At 46.3% G+C, this 27,205-nt stretch overlaps 2 protein-coding genes across 13 annotated transcripts in view; both read left to right on the top strand.

Moving 5' to 3' along the window:
- The window catches only part of LOC117042654 (oocyte zinc finger protein XlCOF6-like), a 663,370-nt gene that overhangs the window by 552,988 nt on the left and 83,177 nt on the right, over positions 1-27,205 (top strand). The gene's annotated exons all lie outside the window — the stretch shown is intronic.
- Positions 1-27,205, top strand: part of TNXB (tenascin XB) — a 113,333-nt gene that overhangs the window by 67,717 nt on the left and 18,411 nt on the right. For 5 of the 12 annotated variants that reach the window (XM_033142158.1, XM_033142156.1, XM_033142152.1 and 2 more), the window contains 16 exons: positions 820-1,131; positions 2,836-3,123; positions 3,935-4,222; positions 5,174-5,461; positions 7,182-7,469; positions 8,351-8,629; positions 10,138-10,428; positions 11,677-11,994; positions 12,915-13,226; positions 15,126-15,440; positions 16,268-16,570; positions 18,437-18,760; positions 20,166-20,456; positions 23,484-23,768; positions 25,177-25,464; positions 26,525-26,809. In XM_033142158.1, the coding sequence (XP_032998049.1) occupies positions 820-1,131; positions 2,836-3,123; positions 3,935-4,222; positions 5,174-5,461; positions 7,182-7,469; positions 8,351-8,629; positions 10,138-10,428; positions 11,677-11,994; positions 12,915-13,226; positions 15,126-15,440; positions 16,268-16,570; positions 18,437-18,760; positions 20,166-20,456; positions 23,484-23,768; positions 25,177-25,464; positions 26,525-26,809 (4,755 nt within the window). The remainder of the gene's footprint in view (positions 1-819; positions 1,132-2,835; positions 3,124-3,934; positions 4,223-5,173; positions 5,462-7,181; positions 7,470-8,350; positions 8,630-10,137; positions 10,429-11,676; positions 11,995-12,914; positions 13,227-15,125; positions 15,441-16,267; positions 16,571-18,436; positions 18,761-20,165; positions 20,457-23,483; positions 23,769-25,176; positions 25,465-26,524; positions 26,810-27,205) is intronic. The other 7 variants (XM_033142164.1, XM_033142163.1, XM_033142160.1 and 4 more) reach the window with 4 other exon arrangements.

Raw genomic sequence — 27,205 nt, 5'->3', positions numbered from 1 at the left:
TTCGGAAGTCAAACGGACTTCCAGAACGGATTCTGTTCAACTTCCAAGGTGTGACTGTACTTACATTTTACATTTATCTTAACATTGAGCTGAAAGTTCCTTCTCCCTCTCCATTGCAAACCACTTTCACAGCCCCGTTTGACATCACCGGTGACTCCGCCCATTTGCCCCCCATTTATGGCAAGTTTAAATGGGTCTAGGTAAAAGGATTGCAGAAAATTTGAGATGGCAATGGGACCTACATAAACTCCAGTTTGCTAAAAGTCTCCTAACAACTCTCATCTTCTTTAACGAACCAGAAATCCCACCTTTCTTTTAGCAGGGAAAGCATGACTCTTAAATTGCCTTAGTCTCCCATGCTGTATGATATCTGCTGCTGAATTTTCATAGTGCCTTATTTTTAAAAATAAAAAAAACCAAAAGTAAATTTAAAATTGCTGCAGAAATGCAACAAGCTAAACATGGGCGTAGCCAGAGGGGGCAGCTGCCCCCTCCCCCGAGTAAAACAATAGAAATACTGACCAATCACATTGGTTCTGCCGCCCTAATAAAGTCCTGCCGCCCCCCCCCCCCAACAAAATTCCTGGCTATGCCCATGAAGGTGAACCCAAAACTAGAAAAAAAGAAAAATTGGGAGAAACCAATTTGCAAAGGCAACATTGACATTCATGACTCCACCTTCTTTTGCCTTTAACCACACACACCATTGGCCTGGGCTTTTGGAGGTAAACTAGAAGGGAATTTATCCCTCAGGCTGCCCCCACCCCTGCCCTACATCTTGTTCCACCGCTATGGGGTTACAAATTCTCTCTGTTTTAGCTGCTGTAGGAACACCACCAAAGGTGACCACGGAAAAGGTCACCGTCGTTCAGCTCACCCTGGACCAGCTGTCTGTTTCTGACATCACCAGTGACTCGGCCCGTCTCTCCTGGACCGTCCCAACTGGGAATTTTGACTCCTTCCTAGTGGAGTACAAAGATGCAGATGGGAGGCCGCAGGCGTTACCCGTGGATGGGGCTTCCCGCACGCTCACTGTCCCCAACCTGGAGCCCTCCCACAGATACACGTTTAACCTCTACGGACTTTACCGCGGCAAGCGCTATGGCCCCCTGCCAGTGGAGGCTGTCACAGGTCAGCAGTGGATGAACTGGTCGACCGGGCTGTGGTCTACCCCCCCCCCCCGGCACACTTTTCTCCTTTCTTCCTCAGGGCACATCGGAAGAAGATGCATCCCAGCCTATGAATTTCTGTTCTCTTTCAGGCATACCTTTTCAGCTCTACACCTGAAGGGCCTTTATTGGGTGGTGGGAGGAGAGAAACCTCTCTGTCCAGTGATAGCCTGGCCACAAGCAGATACTTACTTTTTACATTTAAGTTCCTTTCCTCCCTCCCTCGTGAACCACTTTCCCAGCCCCGTTTGCACTACATTTATGGCAATTTAAGTGGGTGGGGAGGTAGAATGTAGAAGATTTGAGGTAGCAAGGGGACTCGCATTGGTGTCAGTTACCCCACCACCATCATTTTTCTTGCTTTATTAAATATACAACGCAATTCTGTAGCTCCATGGTCGATCAAGTGTTTTGCATGCAGGAGGTTCTTGGAATAGATCTCCTAAGGAATCCTTGGCTCCCTTAACAAACTATAGCTCCCATGATTGATTTCGGGGGGGGGGGGGATAAAAGACAAAGTTGGAATAAGGAAGCTATAATTGCACATTGTAGATGTGGCTTTTGTCATGCAGCGGCAGTTCAGCATTGAGAGTGCCTGATCGCACTTGAGACGGAGTTTCACATGCTTGGGCCCACACCACATAACGTGGGGGATTCTAGTCGTTATAAGCTGTGCACCTGAGCTCTGGGGAACCACCACGACATCCTTCCCCAAAAGACCTCGGTGATCAGACAGGGATATAAGGGATCAGTCGGTCCTTCAACAATCCAGGACCCAAGTTGTTAAGGGCCTTGTGAACTAATACATGACCCCTGAACTTGGCTCTCTAACATATGGGCAACCTGTGCAAGCTTTTAAGCACTAGATTTATGCAATGGCAACAGTCTGTCTCCGCCAGCAGTGTAGCCACAGCATTTTGCACTGGACCAGGCATCAGGGTAGCCCCACACAGAGTGCATTGCAAAAGTCTAATCTTGAGGTTACCAGTTACAGGTAGGTAGCCGTGTTGGTCTGCCGTAGTAGAAACAAAATTTTAAAAAATCCTTCCAGTAGCACCTTAGAGACCAACTAAGTTTGTTATTGGTATGAGCTTTATTGTGCATGTGTGTATCTGAAGAAGTGTGCATGCACAGGAAAGCTCATACCAATAACAAACTTAGTTGGTCTCTAAGGTGCTACTGGAAGGAATTTTTTTATTTTGTTTCGACTTGAGATTACCAGTGCATACAGATCACCACGGCCATAGCTTTTATGCATTATTTGGGCGTCAGTCACCAGTGGTGATAGTTATTTGCAGCTTTGAAATATGGTGAAAAGAACTGCCCGCTTGCATTTGCGTTATCTTAATCCGGTCCTGGCAACTAGTGAATCTGCAAACAGGTGATTTCTGATCCAGTTGGCATTCTCCAGCATCCCTAATTATGAGTGCCTACTTTTTAGCCTTGCTGTTGGGGAAAAACAATGGGCGAGTTAATCTCATCTTACCTTTTGGTATAGCTCTTCAGTCTGTTCTATGCCTTAGGCCCTAAGGCTTAGGGGGAGCATACTGGGAGATCTTTTGCATTCTTCTAATCATGACTTTAATTTTTACAGGAGCAGAAGAGTTTCGGACTGTTAAGTAGTACTTCACTCTTCACCCCCTTTTTCTCTCCCTCTATGTTTTAGCCTCAGCAGTGCCGCCGCCGCCACCACAACCCACCCTAGGTGAACTCTCAGCCGTTGATGTTTCTAGTGATTCTCTCCGCCTCTCCTGGACAGTTCCCACCGGGAACTTTGACTCTTTCCTGGTCCAATACAAGGATGCGGAGGGGAAGCCTCAGGCCCTTCCAGTGGACGGAGGTTCCCGCGAGATCACCATTTCTAGCCTCCTGCCTTCCCGTAGATACAAGTTCAATCTTTTTGGGATCTCTGGTCGCAAGCGGATTGGCCCCATTTCCACTAGTGCAGTCACAGGTCAGCTGAGGTCACAGCAACCACAATTCTTTCACAGGGGAAGCAGTTTATTTCCATTCTGTCTCAGGAGCAGGGGCGTCGCTGTGTCTCCATCTGCAGTGCAGACCGAGGGTGCATGCAAATATATACAAACAAAGTAGCCACCGTGCCCCGGAAGTGCGTTTTCCCCATGTCAGAGTGAATTATTCATTTCGATTGTCATATACAATCATGGAATCATCACATTGGAAGGGACCTTGAGGATCACCTAGTCCTGCAATGCAGGAATGTGCAGCTTTAGCCACCACTGATGTTTTCCACGAAACCCCAAAGCAATGCTTGCTTGAGGGCACTGTGGGAGATTGAGAGTGCCGGGAGGAAAGGGGGTGAAAATTAAGGGTGTCAGGACAAGCGGTCAGCAGAGAGCCAGTGTGGTGTAGTGGTTAAGAGCGGTAGTGTCATAATCTGGGGAACCAGGTTCGTGTCTCCGCTCCTCCACATGCAACTGCTGGGTGACCTTGGGCCAGTCACACTTCTTTGAAGTCTCTCAGCCCCACTCACCTCACAGAGTGTTTGTTGTGGGGGAGGAAGGGAAAGGAGAATGTTAGCCGCTTTGAGACTCCTTCGGGTAGTGATAAAGCGGGATATCTAATCCAAACTCTTCTTCTTCTTCTTCTGCTGAGCCTGTGAGGGCCCTGGCAATGATGCCAGGTGGTGATGCCGAACATGACATCCTCTGGCATAGGTGATAAGTTGGAAGAAGCAGTTCTCTCTCTCTCTCTCTCTCTCTCTCATGGTGGCCATTGACTCCTTATTCTTCTCTCTGTTCCAGATCAACTGATGGTGAAGCCCACTCCACCACTCAAGCTCGGAGAGCTGACAGCTGGCAATCCCATGCCAAACTCCCTTGACCTCTCCTGGACTGTGGAGGCAGGGGACTTTGATTCTTTCATCATCCAATACCAAGATGCTCAGGGCAAACCCCAGGTTCTCCCTGTTGACGGGCGCCTCCGCTCTCTCCACCTCCACGACTTGGCACCGTCCCACAGATACCAGATCAACCTCTATGGCGTCTTGGGCCGAAAGCGTCTGGGCCCCATCTCCACCGAAGCAGAGACAGGTCAGCAACCATCCTTCTTTAAGACAGCCTCCCCCCCCCCCCCAATGTGGAGGCCACCAGGTTCGGGGAGGCATTTGTCCTAAGCAAACGTGGCAGCATTCTCTCCAGGCTCACATTTCCATCTTGGCTTGAGGAACTGGATTTTCAGATGCAATAAACTTCCAAACCGCTTCTGTATCTTCATGCGGTTGTATCCAGTTACTTTCTACTCATAATAAACCCAGGAGCATTAATGGACACAACTAACTTTGTTCTATTAATATCAGTGGGTCTACTCTAAGTAGAATGGGGCAAAAAGATACACCACAGGGGTAAAAATGTTAGCAAAGCTTTTAACGATTTTGAAAACAATTAATAACGCAGCCATGTGCTAATTCCTATTTTGGCAAGCCCTCACCTCATTTCAATTTATTTTAGGATTTAGTTTGCCCAAAGCCTCCAGAACAGCTGTCCCTTTCAAAAGAGGCTAGTATGGAAAGGGACCTAGCTCAATGGAAGAGCAGCTGCTACCAAGTCACTGTAGATCAGGGTTTCCAGCTCTTTTTTGGAGTATAATTCCCATCACCCCTGACCACTGGTCCTGCAAGATAGGGATGATGGGAGCTGTAGTCCAACAACAGCTGGAGACCCTAGTTTGGGAAACCCTGGATTAGACAATACTAGATGGACCAATGGCCTGACTCAGTATCAGCTACCTTCCCATGTTCCAAAAACAGGGGGCACTTCAGGATCAGCTTTAGGAGAAAACGCTTGCCACAAATTGCAAAGTGTCACATGGAGGTTGGTTTGTTTGCTTAAAGTAAAACCACCAGGCCTGGAGGTGAAACACCCATCTCAAGGCCAGCCAGATAACACAGAGTTCATGAAAAGAACCTTCTGCCTCTGTCTCATTTCTTCCTCCCCCCATCCGTTAAGATGTACATTCTCATCTCTTCCTCCTCTGTTTTGCAGCCCCACTACCAACAACACCTGCTCCTCAGCCCAGCTTGGGAGAGCTCTCGGTCTCGGACGTCACCACCGACTCTGTCCGTCTCTCCTGGACTGTCCCCACTGGGAGCTTTGACTCCTTCCTGGTCCAGTACAAGGATGCGGAGGGGAAGCCTCAGGCCCTTCCAGTGGACGGAGGTTCCCGCGAGGTCACCGTCTCCAGCCTCGTGCCCTCCCGAAGATACAAGTTCAATCTTTATGGGCTCTCTGGTCGCAAGCGTCTGGGTCCAGTTTCTACTGACACAGTCACAGGTCAGCAAGGGGAGGTTCTAAAGACCTTTTGCCAGTCATAATACATGCTCAAGAGGCCACAGCTTAGGGGTCTAGCTGCTGCTCTGCATGCAGGAGGTCCCAGATTCAGTCCCAACATCTCTAGGTAGGGCTGGGAAAGATTTCTTGCCTGATACCCTGGAAAGCTGCTAGCAGTGAGTCTGGATACTACTGAGCTAGATGGACCAATGGTCCAACACAGCATAAGTTAGCTTCTTATTTTCCTGAGAACCACCCTGTGGGGATAGCCAGCAGATGGGTCAACCAGTAATCCCGGAGTTCCTGCTCCCACTGCGTCGTGAAAGGGTCTGCTGGCTATGATCTGAAGGTAGTTGTCGTGAGTTCTGAAGGTTGCTGAAGGTTTCTGCAAGTATCTGGAGGTTCCGAAGATTCCAGAGGTCTCCAGAGTGAAAGATAGGCTAAGCTAGGTAGCGGCCAAAACTTAGAAGGCCAAATAAAAGTTTTTAAATAAAAGAAATAAATACTAAGAGACTGCAGTCAATGGTGAAGAAGCTCTCAACTGCTCTGTGCGGCTGGTTTTGGTTTTGGTTTCTCTCTGGCTTGTCACACACCAATGTTCTCTCTGGCTTGTCTCGCGTGTTCTCCACACACGCTACAGAGAGCGGAGGCAATTTATTAAGGCATCAAACATCGTCATAACATTTACATGAACCAATCACAACCTTGTCTCTAAGCTGGTTTCAGGGCGGGAAACCATCTATTGACCGTTACATTGGCTAAATTGGCGCGCTTTTCCCAAACGCGGAGGGATCCATGCAGCAAACTCCCTGCTGGATCCTTTGCCCTTCCTTCCTAATGCGGAAGGATATCGTAAAGTAAACACAAACAAACAGGTGCAGTAGCACCTTTAAAACATATTCCCACACCACCCTGGTAGGTCAAATGAATTTTTCCTCTATGACCTGACTCAGTATATTAGGCAGATTCCTCTATTCCTGAGAACCAACTCAGGACAGTTGAAAATTTTCTCTGCCACTGTCCGTTTCCTCAATGTCTCCTCCAAAGGAGCCCTCAATTGCTCCCAGCCTGGGGAGCTCCCTGCTCCTGAGAGCCTTCTGCTTCTCTTACCTCTTGCGTCTAGATCAAGGGATGTAATAGTACCACTATATTCTGCTCTGGTCAGACCTCACCTGGAATACTGTGTCCAGTTCTGGGCACCACAGTTCAAGAAGGATACTGACAAGCTGGAATGTGTCCAGAGGAGGGCAACCAAAATGGTCAAAGGCCTGGAAACGATGCCTTATGAGGAACAGCTTAGGGAGCTGGGTATGTTTAGCCTGGAGAAGAGAAGGTTAAGGGGTGATATGATAGCCATGTTCAAATATATAAAAGGATGTCATATAGAGGAGGGTGAAAGGTTGTTTTCTGCTGCTCCAGAGAAGTGGACACGGGGCAATGGATTCAAACTACAAGAAAGAAGATTCCACCTAAACATTAGGAAGAACTTCCTGACAGTGAGAGCTGTTCGGCAGTGGAATTTGCTACCAAGGAGTGTGGTGGAGTCTCCTTCTTTGGAGGTCTTTAAGCAGAGGCTTGACAGCCTTCTGTCAGGAATGCTTTGATGGTGTTTCCTGCTTGGCAGGGGGTTGGACTGGATGGCCCTTGTGGTCTCTTCCAACTCTATGATTCTATGATTCCACCATCCCTTAAGATACACTTTCTCTATTTCTCCGTTTTTCAGCTGTACTACCAACAACGCCAGCTCCTCAGCCCAGCTTGGGAGAGCTCTCGGCCTTGGATATCACCACTGATTCCATCCGTCTCTCCTGGACTGTCCCCACGGGGAACTTTGACTCTTTTCTGATCCAGTACAAGGACGCTGAGGGAAAACCTCAGGCGATTCCAGTGGAGGGAGTTTTCCGTGAGACCACCGTCCCCAATCTGGTTCCTTCCCGCAGATACAAGTTCAACCTTTATGGACTCACTGGCCGCAAGCGCCATGGCCCCATCTCCACAGATGCCACCACAGGTCAGCTTCACTTGATGAGCTGGGGCCCTTTCCCAGGGTTTATTTTCTGTGTCAATTTACACAAAGATAGTGTCTGAGCCCACGTGGGGTTCTCTCAGGGACTGTCCAAACCAACCCGGACCCTGTGACCTCCATCGCTACTTTGTGTGCCTCCTACACGAGGAGTCCAGAGGGCAGCAACATGAGTACGGGTCCTGACTTCGGAGGCTCCCCATTTGTGGAATGCTATCCCCAGGGAGGCTCCCCTGGCGCCATCATTACATATCTTTAGGCACTAGGTGAAAATGTTAATCTTCAACAAGGCATTCATCTGATTAACTTTCTATGGCTTTTTAAATGTGTTTGTGGGAGGGGCAATTATTGGTTTGTTTCATTTTGTATTTTATGTTCCCATTTTGTACTTTTTACGTTGTAATCTTCAGATGAGGGGCGGTATACAAATTTAATAAATAATAATAATAATGTTGATTCTGCATTTGCAGGGGGTCAGCCTTTCAGTGTGGCAGCTCCCATGCTTTGGAACTATTGATGTTAAGTCAGCACTACCGCTGTATTGTTTTAGACAATACACTAACCCTGATGTCTATGTTCTCCCTTCACTGTTGAAGGCAGTTTATGCCCCTGAATACCATTGGGTGGAAATTGCTGGTGGCGAGAGCACTCATGCTTGCCGGTTTCCCATAGACATCTGGTTGGCCACTGTGGGAACAGGATTCTGGGCTAGAATGGGCCACTGGCCGGATCCAGCAGGGATCTTCTTCTATTCTTTTGATTCCTGCCAGTCTTACATGCCACTGCCTGAAGAACCACCTATTGAGGAGCCAAGTTGGTGCTTACAAATTATTCATTTTTGTTCTCTCTTTCTCTGTTCTCTAATCCAGTTGCAGAATTGCTGGCTGCACCAACCTTGGGAGAACTCTCTGTCTCTGATGTCACCAGTGAGTCTGCCCGCCTCTCCTGGACTGTTCTAGCCGGGAGATTTGACTCCTTCTTAGTCCAGTACAAGGATGCTGAAGGCAAACCCCAGCAGCTGCCCTTGGATGGAGCCACCTATGAGACCACCATCTCTGGCCTGTCTCCTGCCCGGCGATACAAGTTCAACCTCTACGGGATCGTAGGGCGCAAACGCCTTGGCCCTGTCTCTGCCGACACGGTCACAGGTCAGCACATGGCTCTTTGGCATGAATAGGGCATTGGGGGTGGGGTGGGGGGTGTAAATTTGGTTCAGTTCACATTTTAATGAAAAGCTACTTAATTTGCACTTCCCGAAATGACACACAAAGCGAAACACAACTTCAAAATCTGCACTCTTCCAAATGTTGCTGTGTGCATGAAGACAACCGAATAATGTGCACACAAACATGTGCAGATTTGGGGGAAGTGTGAATAAAAATGCCTATGCTCAAGAAAATAACGTACGAAAATGCAGTTATGTTGGCTGAAATATACATTAAAATGTGTATATTAGGCAAAATTTCATACAAATTTAATACCGGCAACAACCATTTGCACACATTCAAAGCACACACAACCATGCACATGTGCATTGCTGAGAGCCTGGAAATGACAGGGAAACGGGGAGGGGACTAGGGTGGGCATATACATGCTCCACCATCATGCGTAATGACATGGAACGCAACCCCTGCACAAATCAGGTGTTGCCTGTATGTGCATTAGGAAGAAGGCACGCTAAAATGCAGGCAAATTCTCACACAGGCTTTTAAAAAATCATTAGAAACTGATGCAGAAATTCGGAAAACCAAAGATATGGGGAAATGGGAAGCAGAGAGAAACCGAAAGTATCAAGTCTGTTCTTCCCTCGGCACGTGTCTGGCTATATTAAGCTATTTCACATATTTCAGACAAATATGTATATGCAGATCCATATTAAAGACTCAATGGTCTCTTTTCAAAATGAAAATTTACCAGGCCTGGTGCTAATACAGGCCATAGTGAGGTAAATATTGGAAGCCTGGAGGGTTCTGCCAAGGTAGCAGAAACTGGGTCACTTAGGAGGCCCCTTTGATTTTATTTGTATTTTTGCCTGATGTTGAACTACACTCACCAGGACCGCTGCCATTTAAATTTCCCTCAAGGTAATGCCTGCAATGCATGCTATTGCATCGTGGGAAAATTCCAGTGGTCCCTCTGCCGGTGAATCCAGTCAACCAGGCCTCACCCTTCTTTGGCTGGCCCCACTACTACTGGGCCACCCTGGCCTACCTGCAGCTAGATGAGCTTGGCACCACTGGGGAAGGGAGGGGGCAAAGCAGGCCAATGCTGCTGGCAGAGAGGGTAGGGGTGTCAGCCGACGGAGTTTGCCCTGACTCCTGGTGCTGGCCCTGAAGAAGCAGCTTGGGTAGAGTTTCATTCTATGTGTGAGATTTTGAGCAGGAAGTTAACAGGGTGAAGTTAACTGTTTTTCCTCCTGTGGAGGCAAATTTGTGAAGCTAAGTTCCTCAAGAGGAGGGAGCAACTCCTAAAGCAGTTTAAGGCTCTAGATAGCACCTGCCCTGTCTCAGACTCATGTCAATTGTGAAAATCCCTGGCAGTGATGGAATTTGAACTCAGCACTCTGAGCTTCGAGCCTAATTTATCTGCCTCTGAACCCAGCATACTAGCTGAACACAGATTTAATTCCTGTTCGTTTTTAATCTCTTGGCCTCAGCAGCTGCAGTGTCTGGCGAAGGCCCAGCGAAGCCCAGCCTAGAAGAGCTCTCTGTCTCAGAGGTCACCAGCAACTCCGCTCTTCTCTCCTGGACTGTCCCCACTGGGGACTTCGACTCCTTCCTGATCCAGTACAAGGATGCAGAGGGCAAACCCCAGGCGCTGACCGTGGAGGGAGTTGCTCGGGAGGTCACTGTCTCCAACCTGGTTCCTTTCCACAGATACAAGTTCAATCTCTACGGGGTCGTTGGCCGCAGGCGCCTTGGCCCTATTTCCTCTGAAGCCACCACAGGTCAGCAGAAGTCTTCTCTCTCTTTTTCTGTTTTAGGGGCAGAAAGGAGGAAGCAAATTCTCTCAGCGACATCCTCTCGCCTTCTAAGCTGTGTCTGCACCATCCCACATCCATTTACAATTTGCCTTTTTCCCACAGCTGCCACACATGGGGTCAACATCTTCATTAAGCTATCCACTACATCCCCAAGGTCTTGTTCCTGGCCTGTCAATCCCAGTTCAGTCCCCACGAGTGTATATGTGAAATCAAGATATATATATTTTTGCCCTGACATCCAGTACTTTATACTGGCTTACGTTAAATTGCTCTTGCCACTTTGCTGCCCATCCATTCAGTTTGGAGAGGTCCTTTTGGAGCTCTTCACAATCTCTTTTTGTTTGAAGCTCTCTGAACAATTCCGTATCCTCAGCGAAATTGGCCACCTCACTGCTCACCCCTAACTCTTGATTGTTTAGAAACAAGTCAAAAAGCACAGGTCCCAATACTGTTCCTTGTGGAACTCCACTTTCTACTTCTCGCCATTCAGAGAAGGTTTAGTCTTATGCTTCCTGCTACTTAACCACAGAAGTTTCATGGACATCACTTAAAGAGTCTGCTGTCATTGTGAGGAGGCAATGCTTTCTGATTTATTGGGGGGGGGGCGCATTTTGCCAAAAAAATGTTTATTTTAAAATACAAATGGGGAGGGTATACAGGCAAACTATTGGACTATGGTTGTGCACACAATTACTGATTTACAATGAGGCTGTGCTGTTCTTTTTCTCAGTATGGATCAAAGCTGGCTTGGGGGGAAATGCAGTACCTCTATTTCCTAAGCAATGACAGGAAAGATATAGGATAGATATGGATCAAGTGTATCCCTCTACCCAGACCAGCAGCAGGACCAGCAGATAGATATGGATCAAGTGTATCCCTCTACCCAGACCAGCAGCTCTAGATGCAGAGTAAATTGGAGTGTGCACACAGCCTGAAACTAGTTCTCTCCTTTTTCTTATTCCCTAATTTCCCATTTCCTCCCTCCTATAATGGACGGTGTTATAAGCAGCTGTGTTGAAGGAACTCAGCCACAAATGCACATCCGCTGCCTTATTTGCCTTTCTGTTATCTTGCAGGAATTTTCTCCCACCAGGATGTGTTAGTCTGTTCATGCTTTCCTCCCCGTACTTGATAGCAAAATGATCCTGGTGGTTCATTTCTCACAACGGCGGGACCTTTACCCCTGTTCCCACTCCTCATTTTTTGTTCTAGCTGAAGCCGAGGAGGACAACAAGGAGGGAGAAGAAGACGAAGATGATGGAGAGAGTGAGCCTAGCTTGGGACAGCTCTCAGTCTCAGAAGCTAACAGCAATTCAATCCGTCTATCCTGGAGTGTCCCAACTGGGAATTTTGACTCCTTCCTTGTTCAGTACGAAGATGGAGAGGACGAGCTGCAGACCTTGCCTGTGGACGGTGCTTCCCGTGAGGTCACTGTCTCTAACCTGTCTCCTTCCCAGCGATACCGATTTGACCTTTATGGACTCTCTGGTGGCGAGCGGCTTGGCCACGTATCCATTGATGCCTCCACAGGTCAGCAGTGCACACACAAGGCCCTTGCCCAACTCCTAGAGAGAAAAGTCACATCCACAGCATACACTTCAAGCACTATCACCCTGGGAACTGTAGTTTAAGGGTGCTGGGAACTCTAGCTCTGCGAGGTCAGCACTCTTAAACTGCAGCCCGCAGGATTCTCCATGACTGCTAAAGTGGTCTAGTAAGTGCTTTAAATGTATGCTGCGGATGTGACCAAAGCGAATTGGCTGTTCGCTCCTCTGCTGGAGGATTTACATTGTCTTCCATTTTCTTTTAGTAGATTAGACATGGGATCGGGGAGAAAGTTCATTCAGTTTGCATTCTGAAGTGAAATGACCGAAGTCACACTTCCCAAAACAACATGCAAGCCAAAACACAGCCAACCCTCGAAATTCACACTTCTGTGGATTTTAAAGCCAAGCTGTGTGTACAAGAATGCATATACTGGAGTAAAGTGTGGATAAAATTTCACATATTGTGTGGTGTACATATCACACAATAATTGCATTATGTTAGGGGAAATTGCACTTGCAAAAAATGTTTCCTGTACTCAAAAGCGTACAAAAATGTGTATATGAAGAGAATTTTGCACTAAGGTGCAGATGAACTTTCACGAGGATGTTATATACTTTTTAAAGAAATGAATTCACTCCATCCTTGCCATCGTTTTGGTTGCTCTTTCCTGAACCTTCCCCCGCTTTGCAATGCTCTTTTTGAGGTGACCAGAGCCTCACATAGTATTTCAAGTTATTTAAAAAAACCCTGCAACCAGGATCAATAAAACTATGCCTAAGTATTTTCCTCTTCCTGAAGTGCAATCTACTGTATAATTTTGCACACCTCACAGCCAAAAGTTTGTTGATCATGGAAAGGGTCCTCCGCCAACATCTACTGTTGACTTTTCTTTTTTTTTACAGCTCCGTTGACACCAGTGACAGAGAGGGGGGAAAGAGGAACTCCCCCTCCAGGGTCTGACTTTGGGCAGCTCTCTGCTTCTGATGTCACCAGCGATTCTGTCCGCCTCTCTTGGGATGTCCCCTCTGGGATCTTTGACTCCTTCCTGATCCAGTACAAGGATGCTGACAATAAACCACAGGCACTGCCTGTAGATAAGGAGACCAACTCTGTGGTGATTTACTACTTGGTGCCTTCCTACAGATATAAGTTCAACCTCTTTGGCTTGTCTGGACGGAGGCGCTTTGGCCCAATCTCAGTCATTGTTGTCACAGGTCAGCAGAGGATCTAAAAATGGATGCCATTCTCTCTGTCGTTTCAAGACAGCTGTTTTCTCCAGTGCTGTTTCCTCCCTCCGCTTTCTCTTTCTTACTGCTTTGGTTGCAGACCTCTTTTTCAGAAAACGAACTGGCAGGAAAGTCCACCTTTCCTTGCATCAGGCCTTCTGTCTGGCAAGATGGTGATTTAGAAAGTACAAGGAACAGCAGCAAATACTATTTCAGATACCATTTAATTATTATCATTATCATTATCATTATCATTATTATCATTATTATTATTTTTAAAAAACCAACTAAGCAGTTTACATAAAACGACGTCAGATATTCATCAATAGCAATACAAGCATATTTCTGAAACGGAAAACATTAAAAAAATTATCAAAATATAACCTTTCAAAACAAATGTGCATCATATTGTTTACATGTCTAGGAAAGCTGCCTAAACAATAATATTTTTAGCAGGTGTCACAAACAGTACAATGGAGGCGATTTATTGAATATTTACAGAAAAATTGTAAACAATTAAAAACACTGGCAGGATTGCTGTTATAAACTGCAGCTACATAGGAGATTTTTTTAAAAAGAAGATAAATAAATGAGAAAGTTAATTTAATTTGGATATGCAGAAGATACTAAAAATAAATTTAAGGAACTGCAGAAAGGGGGAAGGAAGTTTTAAAATGTCAAAACGACTGTAAAATTAATTAAATGTATATATCTGAAAAGTATAATTTAAAAAAACAACGGGACAATGGAGGCACCTGCCAAAAATCAACGGGCAGGGAGTCCTAAAAAGCAGGTCCTGCCACACAAAAATATCAATTTCTAACAAGTACAGAATGTAAAAGTGTCAGTTCCCCATAGTGGGCACATATGGGGTAAGGTGACCCTCAAAATAAGCTGGTCCCAAGAGTAACACATGGGTCATAACCTACTTCATCCATTGAACAAAGTTCAGTATTATCTTCAGTTGGCAGGTCCAAATATAGATAGATACAGATATTGAGTTGTAGATGTAGATTTTTCAATTTCGTTGTTCTGTATGGGACAATGACAATAAAGAGAATCTAGAGCAGATTTGGGAAGATGCAGTGTGAGAACATAGTAGAAGAAGAACCTTCTGGATCAGGCCATATAGCCCAGTGACCTGTTCACGCAGGGCCAACCAGGTACCTATGGGAAGCCTACAAACAGGACTGAGCACAAGAGCACTCTCCCCCACCCCCTTTGTGCTGGAATGGAAGTCTCATGGTGCAAACGGAAGTCCTTGTATTAATGGGACAACTCCGTTAGGTGCCAGCCATAGTTACCCACTCCCCACTTCTCCAAGCAGTGAGAAATTCCCTTAGTTTTAGTTCCCTTCAAATGAGGGAGTACTGGAAATATGTGGGGTCGTATCCAACTACGTTCTACTCAAGAGTAGACCCACTGAAATTAATGGCTTTTGGTTATACATGCCCATTAATATAAATAGTTATGCTCTGAGCAGAACTAACATTGGGTTCAACCCATGCTGCCCTTATTAGGGATGGGGAGAATAATAGAACTGTAGAGTTGGACGGGACCTCTAGGGTCATCTAGTCCAACCCCCTGCAATGCAGATTTGGCCCTACCTCATTTGCACTTCCCAAAGCAGCGCCGCTGAATTGTCACGAGTGTTTAACACGTGCAAATTGCCACAGAAGTGTGGAGAACTGAATCCAGAATTTGAAAAACGGGAAACTGAGCGACACCAACATTAACGGATTTGTCTCTGGTCCTTGGGATATTTATTTATTGCATCTATGTGTAGTAGACACTCTTCCTCTGGTAGAATATCTGAAGGCCAATGCCCACTGCAATGTTATCCCAGCATCGGTCCCTCACTTGCCATTTCTGTTTTAATTCTCGCAGCAACACAGCTAAAGAGAGACGAGGTGGATGCAGAGGACTCTACCGGAAGGGAACCCCGCTTGGGACAGCTCTCAGTCTCAGAAGTCACCAGCAACGCTGCCCGTCTCTCATGGAGCGTCCCCAAAGGAAGCTTTGATTCTTTCTCTGTCCAGTACAGAGACGCAGAGGGAAAGCCACAGGCGCTTCCTGTAGGAGGGGGCTCCCGTGAGGTCATTGTCTCCAACCTGGTCCCCTCTCACAAATACAACTTCAATCTCTATGGTATCTCTGGAAACCAGCGTTTTGGACCCATATCTGCCACTGCTGAGATGACAGGTCAGCAGCAACTCCGGGAGAAATTGAGGGGGCTGTGTACTAATGATTTCACCTCCTCACTCTAACTGATCTTTCCCCCATTATTACATTTTATTAGGTCACTAAAACCCTCAGGGAGGATCAGTGCCTGTCCTGCTTTCTTTCTTTCTTTCTTTCTTTCTTTCTTTCTTTCTTTCTTTCTTTCCTGCTTCCTTTCCTGCTTGTTCCTCCCCTTATAGGGAAAACAAGCCACTGCCCCCACTGGACTCCGCCTGTCCTCAGCTACCCCCGCCTGTCTGTCTTCTTACAACCACCCCACATGGTGGCACAAGCTGTCAGCTTTCTCCACCTCCTTAGCTGTTGCATTGCTCTTGTCTCACATGGCAGGAAGAAGGATGGGAACAAATCTAGAATTCGTTGGCTCTGCTTGTCATTGCCTCTGGCTCCACCTACTGTTGGCCTCCTGCCTTACGCACCACCACACCCAACAGACACCACCACTTCTGGCTTGTCCCTCTGATGTCTGGCTCCTCTCTCAACCCACTCTGGTGCCGTTGGCCAAGCCTTGACAACTTCATTGGGCAAGGAACACACTAGCATGAAGCCTGGATAGATCACTGTGTGGGGAAGCAGCATACAGACACCCCATATCTAGCCCTAGAAATTCCTGGCAGCTTGCATGTAGATTTGGGAAGTTTCCAACTGTGTGTCATAGTTTCCTAAATTTCCCTATCGTGCTAGCATGCTTCCCCACCTAAAGCTGGAGAGACCTGTAGAAGGCGAGAAACATCCATTGCAAAGATACCCCAGCAGCATTCTCTCCCTCACCATCTTTGTTTTAACTCTAGCCACAGATCCTGACGTGCAAGCGGTGGAAGGAAAGGTGGAACCTCGCCTGGGACAGCTCTCGGTCTCGGAGGTCACCAGTAACACTGCCCGTCTTTCATGGAGCGTCCCCGAAGGAAGCTTTGATTCTTTCTCTGTCCAGTACAAGGACGCTGATGGAAGACCCCAGGCACTTCCTGTAGGAGGGGGTTCCCGCGAGGTCATTGTCTCCAACCTGGTCCCCTTTCACAAATACAGGTTCAATCTCTATGGCATCTATGGAAACCAGCGTTTTGGACCCAACTCTGCCAATGCTGTGACAGCAGGTCAGCAGCAATTCCTGGAGAAATTGGGGTGCTGGGGAGTACTAATGATTTCACCCTCCCTATTCCTTAACTCAACTTTTCCTCTTTAATAGGTTCTAGGTCAACTGCTAGTTTCTGAAACCATCTGTGGACGGATCACTGCACGTCTTTCTTTCTTTCCTCATCATCTGCTCATTCCCCTCTCCTGATAGGGTTCAGATCCACAGAATGCGTGAAAATTTCATGATGTAGTTTTGTATGGGCACAGAAGTCAGCTTCCTCTGATTCACAGCATCTGTGTCACACACACACACACACACACAGAGAGAGAGAGAGAGAGAGAGAGAGAGAGAGAGAGAGAGAGATTCTTGACCTTGTGGTTTAACATAGAAGCTTAACGAATGCATCCAAATTTTGCAATTGGCAATGTCAGAAACGGAGCCCCTCTCTATTGAGAAACTAACTTCCCCTCAACCTGAACTTGTGCCCTAAGTTGCTGGAACTTCTGGGACCCGACTGTTTCTATACTGACAGTGGTTGTTTGCTTGGATTTAGCATTGCTTCGATTGTTTTGTTTTAAATTGTGTTTTAAATTTGTTCATCGACCACAAAAAGTATACTGTGGCATGAAATCCTAATTTATGGTCCCATGCCACAGCATTCTTTCTGTGGGCGATGAACAAATTAAAAACACAATTTAAAACAAAATAACTGAATCAATACCATATCCAAGCAAACAAGATGCAGCACATTACAGCTATAATCATACCATTCTAATCACAAGAGGGTTAGCAGTCTCATTGGGGATGGATGGGCCCATTAAAGTCTGGTCCATCCCAGTTCTGAATGGGAGCAGGATTGAGTCCACCCCACCCCATTCATGTATGGATTTTAAAGCAAAAATCTTTTAAAATCTCAGAAAAGTACAAAAATTTAAAAGTTCTTGTTCTAAGGCAGCCTCATGTCCCTCTAAAAATGTTTTTATTTCCTTTTAAAGGGTAATTAAGCCACCCACAAGGCTCCTTGCTGCCTCATGCTTTGGACGCAATGCAGCAAGTCTATTAGAAGCAAGAGGTGGGGCAGAAATTGGGTTCAGTTCTCACTTTAATCTGAACCTACCTAATTCCCACCTTCTGAAACAAGAAGCACACTGAAAAGCAGTCATCCTTTGAAACTGGCACTTCTCTGAATTTTGCAAAGCAGTTCTCCAGCCAAGCAATGCATTCAAAAATGCATTTACTAGCATAAACTCTGCATTATAAATGCTTATATTAGTGAATGTGACATTAAAAATGTGCATGAACAGGAAATACTAATATCGGGGGGGGGGCACTTTGCAAAAATACATTGATTAGGAGAAATTGCATAGAAAAATGTGTATTTTTATATTTTTAAAGCTCAGGCGAACACTTTAACATAATATAACTATATAGACAAAGATTTTCAAAAGTTAAAAAAGAAAAACGTGCATGTTAGGAGAAAATTGCACTAATATGCTGATGAATTTTCATGAGGAGTTTTTAAAGAATGCAAAGTGACACAGAAACATGCAGAACTGAAGATTGAAAAATGGGAAGCTGAAATTGACAGATTGGTCCACTGCTGCTTGGGAGCAATGGCACTTGATGGTATTCTGTCACTCCCAGTGGGATATCGTACAGGGAAAAACATGGGTGACCTCATATAAAAACAGATGCATACAGTAGACATGATTTGTATGAATTGTGCATGTGGAAATTTCTCCCCTCTGCTCTTTGTGCCTCAAGCATGAAAGGAGCTAAAGGTAGAGGCCTCCACCAAAAAAAAACTACCCTGACCTCAAGGTCGTGTTCCTTCCTAGAAGCTGTATCCCAACTTCCTCCACCGTCTTCCTCTGTCTTCTTATAGCTCCAGAAACAACTCCGCCAGGTGAGGAGAAGAGGCCCGAAGAAGCCGCAGGCCAAAGAGTTCAGCCCAGCCTTGGAGACGCCACAGTCTCTGAGGTCACCCCAGACTCTCTTCTCCTCTCCTGGAACATCCAGGAAGGTAGCTTTGACTCTTTCCTCATCCAGTACAAGGATGCTGCAGGGAAGCTCCAGGTGTTACCTGTGGATGGCACCATGCGCTCCCTCCACCTCTACAACCTCGTGCCGTCGCAGAGATACAAATTCAACATCTTCGGAGTCTCTGGCTCTAAGCGCCTTGGGCCTGTCTCGACTGATGCTGTCACAGGTCAGCAGAGGCTTGTTCGTAGCTCCCTGGATGCCTTTCACTTTGGCCACATTGACACTGTAATCACAACTCTATGAGTTGTTGGTGTTTTAAATGACAGAGCCCCTGCTTCCCTAACAGGTGCAGGAAAGGAATGTGAAAGGGAAACTTTTTTCCCAGGTTTGAAGTGTAACAAAGAGGGCAGAAGGACACCTTGGTCTAAGGTGGTGGTTTTCAAAACATCAGTCTTCAGAGAAGGGTCTCCAGGGTTTCCACATTCATTCATTCATTCATTCATTCATTCATTCATTCATTCATGCAGTCAATTTATATAGCGCTAAATTACAATTAACTATGCAAGAAACTTGGTGCAATAAGAATGAGTTAAAACTACAAAATGAGAAGTCCATTTAAAAAAACCTTCAGCAGGCACTGGAAGTTCAAGAGGGCTTGCTTGACATCAAGTGGAAGGGGGTTCCACTGTTTTTGAGCCCATAATACAGAATGCACAGCTCCTGATGGATATGAGCCTTGCATCCGAGCTGCGGCGGACCACTAACGGTGACTCACCCAAAGGCCTCGGTTATTGGGCAGGAATATAGGGGATTAAGTAGTCCCTGAGGTATCCTGGAACAAAGATGTTAAGGGAATTGCAAATGTAAGAACAGCGAACCTGGCTTGATAGCAGATGTGCAGCCAGTGGAAGCTCTTGAGTACCAAAGTTATGTGCCCATCGACAGTCTAGGTGCAGCATTTTGCAGCAGGTGGAGTGTTGACATGGTCTATTGTTGAAACTCTCAAGGAGATTTTGAAAAATAAACCAGAACATTTAAAAGCTAGAATATTTAGCAGGATATGCACTGATTAGAAATGAGTCACTTTGAAACCCCAAAAAACTTTTGCAGGCAGAAGAAATGTAGAAAGCTCTGATTGCTCACATCCACATCAAGAGAGCAAATCATGAATGTGCAATAAAAAGGGGTGTCTGGACGGGACCCAAACCCAAGCATACCTTTAAAATTACCATATTTTTCCGTGTATAACATGACCCCTATTTTTCGGGACTCCATATGCACTATCCCCCATATGCACTATCCGTGTATAGCACAACCCCCAATTTTAAACTTGAAAAAATAGGGGGAAACATAGTCTTATACATGGAAAAACACAGTGTTTGGTCCCATGCAGAGAGTTATTAAAAGGGGCACCAAGCACCCTACCCCCCCCCAAAAAAAAATTATGGTTCAAATCCATCTCACCAGCTTCTTCTCCAACAGGTTGACATTCTCCATTGTGTTTCTCCTGGTTGAGATAGCTTGACTATATATATATATATATATATATATATATATAGCGCACTTTAGGCTTTCAGCTTGTGACAAGAACCTCTTCATTTTCCACTCTGCACCCTTCTTTCCCCCTCTAGCCCCAGAACCAGCAACAAGTGAGGAAACTCAGCCCAGGCTCGGAGATCTCTCTGTGTCCAAGACCACCAGCGACTCAGTCAGCCTCTCTTGGAGCGTCCCTGCAGGCAACTTCGACTCTTTCCTTGTCCAGTACAAAGACAGAGAGGGCAAGCCCCAGGTGCTGCCCCTAAACGGTGATTCCCGTAACGTCACCGTCCCCAACCTGGCTCCTTCTCACCGATATAAGTTCAACCTTTATGGCATTTACGGACACAAGCGTCTCGGTCCCATTTCCACAGATGCTGTCACAGGTCAGATGACACCTTCACTGGGGGGGGGGGGCAGGGGTCCTTGGTTTGGAAGCTATGGTTCCCACACACACACACACACAAACTTTCTTTCCTTAGCAGAATGGCGGTGGCTGCATTGTGAGAAACGTAATTCAAAAAAGAAAGAAAGAAACCTGCCTCTCACATGAATTGTGACTTCAGCTTAACAAACTATTTTTTTCCTTTTAAATCCCTGTACTGTACTGTTAACTGTATTTATATCCCAGCCTTCTTCCAAGCAGCTCTAGACGGTGTGCACGGTTCTTCCTCCCCTGCATTATCCTTCCAACAGTTCTGCAAGGTGGGCTAGGCTGAAATATAAAGGATCAGCCTGCTGAGCAGGGACCTGAACCGGGTTCTCCTTGCTCCACGGCCTGGCAGTCCTAACTGCGCTCGCTCAGTCTCTTTTTCAGACCCCGTTCACTCAGAGAGCTGTTTAAAGTGAAGAGGGAAGAGGAAATACAGGCTGTTCTTTTCGGTGGCATTTGCCACGGGGTGCACTCCAAGCGCCAGCCTGTCAGGAACTGGCTAGGGACGTTCTCCCAGGGGGCACAGCAACAAACACCCATTTAGAACAAAGGCCTTGGCTTTGCTCCAGCTGCCCCACTTGAGTCTGCAATGGGGTGTATGAGTGGGAGACTTGCAGAATGGAAAGCTCCCTCATGAAACGATTCCTCCATGTAGAAAACTAATACAGTGGTGCCCCGCTAGACGAAAATAATTCGTTGTACGAGTTTTTTCGTAGAGCGAATTTTTCGTCTAGCAAAGCGGCAATGGAGCGCGGAGGTCTTCGCGCTAAAAAAAAAAATTCGTCTTGCGAAGCAGCCCCATTGACTTTTTCATCTTGCGGGGCAGCTTCCACTAGACGAATGCTGTTCGTCTTGCGAGTTTTTCGTCTAGCGAGGCATTCGTCTAGCGGGGCACCACTGTACATCAACTAGGCCCAAACCCTTGTCCCTGGCACGTGCCGGCTTGCGGTGTAGAGATAATTTATTTTCAGTCACATGAGCCCTGCCTTGCCCCCACGGCACTGAGTAACTCGCAATGTGCACGCATTTACTTGTACACTTTCAGCTTTACACGCTTGGCAAAATAATAATAATAATAAGGCGGCATGCGTCGGGGGGGGGAGGACTTTGGCAATCCCACCCACCCATGCGCTTTGACTATATGCAATTTTGGCTTTATGTGCTGTCTCCAGAAAGTAACCCTCATGTAAATGGAGTCACCGGCAGTGCTTTTTTTCTTTAAAAAAAAATGTTTAGGGGTACTCTCATTTTTCTACACATATTGAAATACTGTCCTTCAATGAGGACAAACTTAGATTCACAAAATGTTTAGGGGTATGCATCCCCCCGCGTCCCCCCCAGAAAAAAGCACTGGTAGTCTGTATAGCATCCATGACCTCAGAGGGAATTAGGCCTCAGTCAGTGCTACAAAGGATCTCCCACATGCAGGCTCCTCGGGTCCTCACTGTGCTCTTAGACCCCGATAAACCATAATCCCCAGATTCCCACATTTCATTAAAGAAAGAGAGTTCGACAAGCATTTGAGACATGAGGCAAAATCCTAGTTTTCTCATTTTTTGTGTGAGAAGCAAGCCTGCTCCCCTCCTAACCAGTGTGGTGAGTGGTTAAGAGAGCCAGTGTGGTGTAGTGGTTAAGAGCGGTAGTCTCGTAATCTGGGGAACCGGGTTCGCGTCCCCGCTCCTCCACATGCAGCTGCTGGGTGACCTTGGGCTAGTCACACTTCTCTGAAGTCTCTCAGCCCCATTCACCTCACAGAGTGTGTGTTGTGGGGGAGGAAGGGAAAGGAGAATGTTAGCCGCTTTGAGACTCCTTTGGGTAGTGAAAAGCGGGATATCAAATCCAAACTACTACTCCTCCTCCTCCTCTTCTTCTTCTTCTTCTTCTTCTTCTTCTTCTTCTTCTTCTTCTTCTAACTTTCCCCACCCTCCTGCCACTGGAAGCGTTCCTGCAGGTGCCCTTGACTGGCTCCAGGCTCTTCCCAGCTCTGCAGGCTCTTTTCCCTGGTTTCTTAGCATTGCTGGGAGAAAGTATTCCTGCTCCTTTCTCCTGCCCATCTTGCTTGACTTTTGGGGGGCTTGCCACAGCTTGCTCCTCCAATCTCTTGTTTTCCCTCCCTCCTTGATCAAGCGCCTCAGCCTCTAGGGCTGGGTGAGGGGGGGGGGTCACTCTGAGAAAGACCCAACTCCTCAGAGTGTTGTCCTCCTGATAGGCCCTGATAGCGCATGAGGGGATGTTAACCCTCCAAGGTGTCACGCTTCTCTGTAAAGAAATATGTATCCCTGAACTGCTTTCCCTGTTCGTATTACCACATTTGGGCCTGTTCCATCACTTCCCAGTATGTCCCAATTCACGGCAGTGAGTATTGGAGGCCAACTACCAATGTGGGAATATCTCCTTGTTTGAACAATAACTGCCGCTGCTCAGATTACAAGGAGAATTGCAGAGGGCTTTAAACCCACAAGACCTCTGGCCTTCTTCAACTTTCAACCAAACTACGCACAGGCACCCAATAGCCTTCTTTTAAACAAAAAAACAGCTCTTATAATTACCATTACGCTATTACCAAGCTGAAATCAGTTGAAACGTGTGGCTTTGGGGTTTTTTTTTGGGGGGGGGGGAAACATTGACAAACAGATGTGCTTTGTCATTGGGCTTCAGCGGGTTGGTGAGGGCCCACTTTCAGGCTGAAGCCTAATGCAAAATGGGTTGCAATAGCAGCATTACTGCCATGTAGCAAAAATAAATAAAGAAAGAAATGGTCCCGAAGTGCATGTGTGTGTTCAAAGTGTGTTCCAGGTCTGAAAAGATTGAAGGCTGCTGTGCTTTATAATACTGTAACCTTTCTTTTCAGTTCCTTTTAGCTGTTTCTTTGTTCTTTATATCTGTGTTAAATGGCAAAATTTCCCAGTAGCTGCTCTCTGCGGCTTCACTGTTAAAATATTTTTAATCCGGCATCTCGTATCTCATGTCTCTGTTCCAGGTACCCAGCCTGGGGCCCTGACTCAGCTGAAGTTCGGAGAATTGTCAGCCCGAGACATCACCCCAGAATCAGTCCTCCTCTCCTGGACTGTGGAGACTGGGAATTTCGACTCTTTTATCATCCAGTACCGGGATGCGGATGGCAATCCCCACGCTTTGCCTGTGGATGGTGGCCTGCGCTCGCTGCGGCTTCATGATCTGGTCCCCTCCCACAAATACAGGTTCAACCTCTACGGCGTCTCTGGCCGCAAACGTCTCGGGCCCATCTCTACAGAGGCCACCACAGGTCAGCCCTGGTGGCTCAGTAGCCACCTAGTAACCATTTCTCTTTTCATTCTAGGTCTCTCTCACACACAAATCGCTCTCCCCTCTCCTGAGTAGCACATCTTGAGAGCTGTGGGCTTTGCTGATGCTTTTCTGTTTTGGATTTCAGCTTGCCACTGGGAAACACATAGTAACAGTAGACCCATCTACTATGGCATTGTTGGCAAAGTTACTTAAATAACGCAGTCGGAGCCCAGACAGAAATTCTTCATAAGGCTTTACTAAGAAAAAAAGAATTTAAAAAGTGCCTGTTCCATTTGATGAGAAAAGAACAGCAAAGTTTTGTCTTTCTTATGTAGTTCTAGCCTTGCACACAGCACAGACATTCAACCAAACATACAGAAGAAAACTCCCTCAGAAATACACAGCAGTAAGAGCATGCCACTACCTCAGGGAGGATCATGCCACTGTGCTTGGTTGCTAAGCAACACCTCCCCACATGACCCTCTTGGCTAGTTGACTTCCACCCTAACGAAATTAACTCCTGCTCTTCCACTTCCCAACAGGCACCATGCCTTTCCTCAGCATGCACTCACAGAAAAGGACCCCCTTAATTTAACCCTATACCATTGCTGTTACTTTCTCAGTCCATGTTTTAAATTTTTATTTCTGCCATTCGCAAAGCTCTCTTGTTTCCCGACCTCCAGAAATTCAGCTGCCCACTCCTCACTTCCTGGCCAAACAGTCATTTTTTATGTTTAAAAAAAAAATCCTCTTACATTTCACATATAAAAATGACATATTTGATTTTCCTTTCCCCTTCCCCCCATTTCTCATATTCTCATACGAGAACAAGTGTGCCTGTTTTCACAAATATATCGTTTTTATCTTTGAAATGTTGGACACAAAAGTTAGGCTATGTCTGAAAAATTCTGGATGTATGGCAGCCCTACTATACCTGTTGTATTCTAAGCCCCAGGATCACTGCTTCATTACCTTATACAGTATACACTTCTGCACAACAAAGGCACTACTCCCCCTGGTGCCTGATGTATTAATTAACTCTGCAGGATATTAATTAACTCTGCAATGTTCCTGCATAGATTTTAAAGGAAAATGAGTAGTGGTTCTGCTGGTTAATGACACAATTTAACCCAGGATTTTTTTGGGGTGGGGGGTGGGGGTGGGGAGACCTTAGATGCATTTTTAATATATGGATATGGTGTGGATTGTGACCCGAGAAATGTATTTATGCTACTGTTTCTTCTGGAGTTTTCCCAATGAACCAGGCATGGGTGCCTGGAATTTTTGCCACTGCAGATTAACATGGCTGTTCCTTTTTAGATAAAATATAACGTGGAGGTGAAATAAAGGCTTTTTATCAAAGCCTCGTTGGTTCAAGCTTCTGCCTCTCTCTTTCCTATCCTTAGCCGTTTCAGAACAGCCAGCCCCTCCCAAGCCCACTCTGGGGGAGCTCTCAGCCTCTGACATCACCAGCACAACTGTCCGTCTGTCTTGGAGTGTCCGGTCCGGGGATTTTGACTCTTTCATCATTCAGTACCGAGATGCGGAGGGCAAAGCTCAGGCACTGCCTGTGGACAGAGACTCCCGCGATGTCATAGTCTCCGGCTTGGTGCCCTCCCGTAAATATAAGTTCAACCTATTTGGCATCTCCGGACGGAAGCGTCTTGGACCCATTTCCACTGAAGCAGCAACAGGTCAGAATTCCTGGGGAGGATATAACACCCCCCTCTTTCTCCCCACCCCACCCCCAGTTTTATTCATTTGATTTTATCCTCCTTTGAGACTCTTTCACTCCTGCATTCCCAGTGCCTATGCATGTCTACAGTATAGCTATATAAATATAGTATAGATTTATCTTGACTGTGTATATTTTGTATCCTGCAGTTCTCACCTCTGTACCAGTTATGGATGATGAGCAGATCTGAAAAGTTGTTCTTATATTGCACATCTTACCTGCAGTTTTTTTTATAATTTCCCATACTTTACTCCACTTCTGCTATCCTGTTTGAACAAACAGGGCTATATTGGGGTTGAATCTACTTGTGCCATTGCCTTACTCCATAGCTGCAGAACATGATACTTATTCCATACTTGTAATAAATTGGTTTTTACTGTGGCAGCACCTAAACTTTGGAACTCCCTGCCTTTAGACATCAGGCAGGCACCTTCGCTGCACTCTTTTCAGCACCTGGCTGAAACATGTAAATATTTTGTTTAGGCATACCTATCCAGCATATGGAATGCTGGCATGTGTTTTAATCATTTTGCTTACTGTTTATTATAATTCACTTTTTAATGTTTTTAAATGCATTTTATACAATCTTATATAATCTTAATGTTTGAGTTTATTTATTTTTTTGTAAACCACATAGTGGTGGTTTTATTACAGTCGTACCTTGGAAGTCGAACGGAATCTGTTCCGGAAGTCCGTTCAACTTCCAAAACATTCGGAAACCAAAGCACAGCTTCTGATTGGCTGCAGGAAGCTCCTGCAGCCAATCGGAAGCCATGGAAGTCCTGTTGGACATCTGGGTTCCAAAGAAAGTTCGCAAAACGGAACACTCACTTTCCAGGTTTGCGGCATTCGGGAGCCAAAACGTCCAAGTACCAAGGCGTTTGGGATCCAAGGGATGACTGTACAATCAAACATTACATAAATGTTGTGAGATAAATAAATTAGGGGCTAGCATCCACATTACATAACAGAACAAGATGATTCACATTCATTTTTGCTGCTCTTCTTATTTGTTCTAGCCCCAATTGTGAAAACAGAGGTCCAGCCCACACTGGGCGATCTTTCCATTTCCGAGGTCACTCAGGACTCTGTCCGCCTCTCGTGGACCATCTCTGCTGGGAAATTCGACTCCTTCCTCATCCAGTACAAGGACGCTGACGGAAAGCTCCAGGCAGTACCCGTCGATGCTGATTCCCGCACAGTCGTCATCAAGGACCTGACCACTTCCCACAGATACAAGTTCAACCTCTATGGCATCTCTGGCAGGAAGTGGCACGGGCCCATCTCTATAGATGCTGTCACAGGTAACATGGTTGTTAGAAGTGAGCCAGCAATAAACCACACAGAGAAAGTGAACTCTTTATTAAAAGAAACGGGATCTGTTTAGGGGTGCCTAATGAGCACTCTTAAATTCTTTTTCAGTAGGTCTTGCACCCTGTGATGTACTTGCAGAGTCTGAAGGTCCCTGCCTTCCCACAGCTGCCTAAATTTTCTCCTTGCCCAGATCCTTCCCAAGCAATCTGAGACTCCACTGGTGTGTCTGCCTTTGCTCCTCCTGCTTCATGTCTCACCTGGTCCTGGGAGACCAGGGGGGAAGGGAGCTTGCCGCAGCAGGAGGGGAAGACCCCCTGGATTCTTCCCCAGCCTGACTCATCTCTTCCTCTTAGCCTCCCTGCTCTCCTGCTTCTGGGTCTGATTCT

The sequence above is a fragment of the Lacerta agilis genome, chromosome 2, assembly GCF_009819535.1.
Source record: "Lacerta agilis isolate rLacAgi1 chromosome 2, rLacAgi1.pri, whole genome shotgun sequence".
NCBI classification, from domain to species: domain Eukaryota; kingdom Metazoa; phylum Chordata; class Lepidosauria; order Squamata; family Lacertidae; genus Lacerta; species Lacerta agilis.
This window is presented reverse-complemented; position numbering and strand designations above follow the sequence as displayed.